Raw genomic sequence first — 6,000 nt, forward strand, 5'->3', positions numbered from 1 at the left:
GGGTCTGACAGAGGACGTGACGCCTGTGCTTGGTCTTCAAGGGTGAGAGGGACTTCCCCCAGGAGAGAGGACAGGGAGGAAAACTATCAGCAGAGGCAGGGAGTTTCCACATGCATGTTCCCGGTGTGTTCCGAGTTGGGGTACGGCAGAGACTAGGGTGCGTAGGGGAGACTTGAGTTTCTCACGTGGGCTGTGGGGGCCGTCACATGCTTTGCATCACGGACGCGGCGCCTCCGTGTCCTGGACCACCTGGTGGTGGAGGTGAGTTTATCAAATGCGCGCTCTCTTACAGTCCCGCCAGAATAGGAAAGAGGTGCTGCCCGCGTTGGTCGGGCACCGCCTTCTAGGGACGGAGCAGAGTATTGGCAGGTGAGGATGCAGCCAGGGCCTCTGTGGGGCTGTCCAGTGGTCTAGGGGAAGACAAGACTCTTGGTGTGGAGGCTTGATGAGGCCTGAATGAGAATCGTGACAGCACGGAGCCCCCTTAGAGGCGGGTGTTGGATGACAAACAATCATGTGATGCTGTTTAGGGCTCCTGAAGTGAACAGGTCAGTTATTTGTAACTTTATCCTTCTGAGCCAGAGATTATGTGGGTGCAGACATGTGCTGTGTAGGGTGGATAGGGTGAGACTCAGGGTGGAAGGACAGGAGACAGGCTGCAGGCAGAAGCCAGTGAGGAGGCTGTTGGGATTTTCCAGGCGAGAGATAAAGACTGACATTGATACACTGGCCTCTACAGTGGACAGGATTCGGGGCAGGCACACAGGGCCTTTCTGAGGAAGGAAGTGGAGCCTGAGGCGTCCGTCATCGGTTGTAGCTGTGGGTATGTGGACGGCTCAGGGCCTGGGACAGGCCTGGGTTATGTTGCTGGGAGCCGTTGGTGGCTCTCTGTTATTTGAAGCCATGGAGTGGATGTCAGACCAAGGATGAATAGGCAGATGGAGAGGGGGAAATGGTAGAAATCAGAACCTTGGGGAGCACCACTAGGCTGGGTGGAAGTGGAGGAGCCAGCAAGAGAGACTCAGGCTGGGGGGCAGTAAGCCGAGTTAGTTCCCCCAAGTAGCACCTCGGGGAGAGCCGGAGAGGCCAGAGCTGGCAGTGGGGACGCCTGATTACCTGTGACAGAGTCGTCTCAGCAGTCTTAGGGGCGACAGCCAGTGGGGTGGTGAGGGAAGGAAAGATGGCAACAGAAAGCCATGACTGTGGTGTTCCGTAGCAGGGTAGGTGCTGGAGCCATCCTGGAGGAGGGGAGGGTTGGCGCTGAGAGAGCGGAGGAGGTGCTGAGGGTCTGGGGCACCGGCGCTTTCCAGTGCTGTGGTGGATTGTGGATGTGGCTGAGATTCTGTGCAGGCCTCTGGTTTGTGTGATGAATGTCGCAGCCAGCTTGAGAGCCCTCCCTATAGTGTGGTGGGTTATTTTTTGAAGTTAGGTAGTGGAGGGAAAAAAGTGATGCTGATTGTCAGTTTAATGTTTTAAACACACAACCCCACTTCCTTTCCCTTTGAGAAAAGCCTTTATGCTGCCATGTGTGTGTTATTTGCATTAAATTGAGCTTTAATTTAATTGCCAGATTTTATTTTTCCTTGGTAGTTTTTGGAGTTTTCTTCTTAAAAATGTTTTTGATTTACTTTTCTCTGCATTAATATAAAAAAGGAACAGATAATTTGTAAAGTACTATGAAAATATTAAAATGGATAAAAGAATGCTGGAGCCATATATTCACCGTATTACTACTGAATGAGATAGAATACATGGACGGATACAGTAAGTGGAGTCATGGAACTGGCTGTCAAAGAAGCAAAAACAGTAACCCACGTTTTTATTCTGCCACTGGTTGATGAGCCAAGCAACATTGCTTCCATTCCTTATCTGAGTTAAGGATTAGTGTGTTATCTTTTGAAAAGTAGTATATGAATGCAAATTAGAGCACTGATTGACATTTGCAAAGAGACTACTCTCATATTCTTGTAATATATTTGTAAATATGCCAGTGAATGAAAATGTTAGGATGTTAGGATTTAGCTGTCTGGGCTTTGTGTGGTCGTCACGGACAAGTTTGACGTCTTGTCATTTGCACCACAGCGCCACTGGCCGTTCGCAGCCTCCAGGACCTGGCTCGCATCGCCATCCGGGGCACCATTAAGAAGATCATTCATCAGGAAACAGTGAACAAAAGCGGAAATGGACTAAAGAACACTCCCAGGTTTAAACGGAGGAGAGTTCGCCGTCGTCGGATGGAAACGATTGTCTTTTTGGACAAAGAGGTCTTTGCCAGTCGGATTTCCAACCCCTCCGATGACAACAGCTTTGAAGACTTGGAAGAGGAACGGCGGGAAGAAGAGGAGAAAGCCCCGCCTGAAACGAAGCCAGACCCCCCAGTGAACTTCCTGCGCGAGAAGGTCTTGAGCCTCCCTCTGCCAGATCCCCTGAAATACTACCTACTTTATTACAGAGAAAAATAAGTCTGTGGAACAGGGACAGGCGGCAGAGCTGACTGCCGAGCCCGATGCGATGCACCCGTCTGCCTCTGGGGTCACCTGGAGCAGACGCGATGGGCTCTGCTCTCTGCGTTTCTTTTTCTAGTTTGTTCTTGATCATCCACTAAAATTCCATTCAACGGTATGATTTCCTTCAACATAATCTGACGAACGTGAAGTGCATGGGAGAAGCTTTCTCAGAGGGAGACTGTCCTCGAGGAGTGGCTTCAGCTCTGGGGAAGCACCGAGGGCTGTGGGCGGGGACTGCTGATCACCACTTCCCGCAGGTGCAATCTGCATTAAAGTGAGTGCCGGAGTTGAAATAATCTGTGCTGTTGCTTCTACAGTGTGAAACAGCACAAGTTTGTAAGTGTCTGAAACCTTTTCTGAGTGTGACACACTTACATCCAAGTTTGAATTTTACCATATCAACCTCTTAATTACTGGCACTGAGTTTTACTAAACCGCTTAGTTTTCTAGGAGGAGGAGAACATTATTGAAAAGCCCTCTCTTAAGTAAATTAATTAACTCTTATGTGAGTTGTCAATTATAATTTAAAAAAAGAAAACTTTTGATGAGGGGAGAGGAATAAAAGTAAGATGTCTTTATGGAATTTCCAAAGAATTCCAAGAAATCTTTTCTTGACACCTTTTGTCAACCTTTAAAAGAACCAATCAATGTCAAGTAATCCCTTAAAGAAATCCTGAAGAATGAAACGGGCTTTGTGTAAGTGAAGATGCTGCGTGACTTCTGCCGCAGCGGTGGGGGTGCTTGTTGGCCCAGCGTGCGCTGCATAGTGGGCGTCTAAGGTGTTGGCGTGCCTGGTGCTCAGAGCAGGTGGAAAGTGTCAAGACCTGACGTAGATTGGGACTGTGTTGTGCACAGCTTGTGCTTTGTTTACTTCAGTTGGCTATTTTCCCGTAATCACATTAGAGTACTGATTCACAGATTTTATCTTTTATAATTCTGGAAAAAAAGATTTGTTAGTTTTGTAATTTTCTTAACAAATACATGTATTTTAGTAGCTTCATTGCATTAAAACAGTGTAACTCACAGGAACCTGTGATCTTCCCCAGGCCTGGTGTGTTGAGCTTTCTGTCCTCATCTAGTTACGAGTCTAGACGAAAAGGCAATCCTGGCAGTCAGATGGCAGAATGTTTTGAAGTTACATTTCTTATTCCAAAACGTTGTTTCTTTAAACTTTTTTTCTTACCCAAAGAAAAGAACAGTATAAAATGTAAACAGTAAACCCAAACTCAGAGTGCTGGTGTAGATTAAGCCTCCAGGCTTTATGTTTAGCCTCTTGGGAGTTGCTGGGTTCTTTGTCCTGTGGTTTCACCAGCTTAACTGAGTTCCTATTTTTTTGCTTTTCTGCTTTTTTTAGTAATGAATCATTTTCATCACAGGATACTGTGTGCTTGCATAGCTGGGAGCATTTATATTCCCCTAGGTTTTTGAATTTAAGATATTGTAAAGAAAGGTACTTCATAGTTGTGTTTACCTGCCTTTTAACTCCAAGTTAAGCATCATTCTTTCAGAGAGAAATGCATGATTTATGTTTACTTGCTAACATTTCATAGTTTGCAGATCCTTGTTGACCTTATTCTCATTGATATGTAGAGACCTGTGCAATACATGGACATTTTTGGACATAATATTAAATAAATGATATCTGTGAAATCTGTTACATTAGGTGGCTTGACCAAATTTTTTTCCCTATAATTCTATATGGATTTCACATTTTTTAAAACCACATTTGCCTTTATGCTACATTGTAAAAACTCTTTACAATGCATAGGACATGTTGTTCCCTATGTATGTTAAACATTTCCTAACATTTTATATTTACCTGTTGTCAGTTTGTGATTTTTAAACCAGAATCTGCTTATATATATATATAGATAATATATGTGAAATAGTGTGGTGTTTATTAAAACTAAAGGAGAATTGTAAATGAGTTTTGCTGTGCTTAAGCACCTTACCCCGGAGTTCGGTATGGTACACTGCTGTCTGTTTTCACAGATGAGTTACGTATAGTCTGTGTTGTCTGCACGCTCTCTATGGTGAACCACCTTCGAGACAGCTGTTGACTCACGTGTGGAGTAGTCTGTATTTTTATATGTGACTTTTGTCTTGAAAGTAGTAAAGCCATAGACATGTGCAAAACAAATATCAAATTTATGAATGTTAAGTATGTAATGTAAAAATCAACTATGTATGTAAAAATAGTTTTGCCCATCTGGAACTTTTAGGGGATTAATGCAAGAAATTTGAAACAAAGATTTTAATGAGCTGATGTACATGGATAAATATAAAATTTATCAATAAAGGTAGTTAAGACACTTTAGCTTTCTTGGCATTGCTTCTGTTTCCTGTGTGGGATTGAAATTCTTAACTACCTGTCTTCATGAAAACCTTTAAAAATAAACTTTTCTTCTTTTTTTTTAGAATCACGTTTTTTCTCTATTTGTATTATTGCTTGTTTCTGTACCATCCTTGCACAGTTATGGAAGGCACTTGAATTTAGAATAGCCAAATAGAAGAGTGGCTTCCTTTGACTACGTGAGAATAGGTGTCTGAAGTGTGTCTGTGGTTACATTTTGGCACAATTTTCCCGTAATTTGAAATGTTAAATAAAAGGTAACTGGGTTATGGTAACGTGTGTTATGGGGCAGTGAGGGTGAGAGTTTAGGTTTAGGGTTTGGAGTCGCGGTTAGGGTCAGGAGCCATGGCCAGGGTTTAAGATTGAGGTTTAGGGTCAGGGTCAGACTCAGGGGTCAAGGTCAGAGGGAAAGGCCCAGGAGTCAGGGACAGAATCAGGGTTTAGGTTCAGGGTCAGGGTTAGGGTTGGGTTAGGGTTAGGGTTAGGGGTTAGGGTTAAGGGTTAGGGTTAGGGGTTAGGGTTTAGGGTTAGGGTTAGGGTTAGGGCTTCTCGCCTCCTCACATGGAGGGATGGGCTGGGGTCTCTCTTATCAGGGGATCGATCCCATTCTGGAGCACCCCACCCTCACGACCTAATCACTCCAAAGGCTCCGCCTTCTAACCCCGTTCCGTTGGGCGTTAGGATTCCCACATGTGGATTTCGGGGAACAAACATTCAGATCACAGCGCTGATATACGGGAAACCCACTGACTTTGGTATGTTGACCTGCTTTGCTTGTTGTAATCTCTGTATTTTACGATCGAGGCACAGGAGTGGTGGGCTCCATTTCATTTGGAATTTCAAATTCCCACACTGAATAATCCTAAAACTGGATGACAGTCACCGGACCTGCTCCTGGGGACGAACTGGCGCCCTGCGCCGCGCCCCGGCGCACAGCAGGGGGCGCCGGACCCGCCCGCCGGACCCGCAGGAGCGCATGCGCCTCCCGTGCCGGCCGCGCGTCCTGCGGAGAGCGCTTGCGCGTCCCGTCCCGGATCTGGCCGCACGGGCCCGCGGGGAGCGCCTGCGTGTCCCGTTCCGGGGAGGACGCGCCGGGCCCAGGGATGCGTCCCGCCGCTTCGGGACGCGAGGCGGCGAGGA

General features: G+C 46.1%; 1 protein-coding gene across 4 annotated transcripts in view; it reads left to right on the forward strand.

Annotated features, from left to right (window-relative positions):
• PCMTD2 (protein-L-isoaspartate (D-aspartate) O-methyltransferase domain containing 2) overlaps positions 1-4,820 on the forward strand; it is a 29,488-nt gene extending 24,668 nt beyond the window's left edge. For all 4 annotated transcript variants that reach the window (XM_014849038.3, XM_070486346.1, XM_014849037.3 and 1 more), the window contains exon 6: positions 2,083-4,820. In XM_014849038.3, the coding sequence (XP_014704524.1) occupies positions 2,083-2,462 (380 nt within the window). In that variant the 3' untranslated portion in view covers positions 2,463-4,820. The remainder of the gene's footprint in view (positions 1-2,082) is intronic.
• The last annotated feature ends 1,180 nt before the right edge of the window (positions 4,821-6,000 follow it).

The sequence above is a fragment of the Equus asinus genome, chromosome 15, assembly GCF_041296235.1.
Source record: "Equus asinus isolate D_3611 breed Donkey chromosome 15, EquAss-T2T_v2, whole genome shotgun sequence".
NCBI lineage: Eukaryota > Metazoa > Chordata > Mammalia > Perissodactyla > Equidae > Equus > Equus asinus.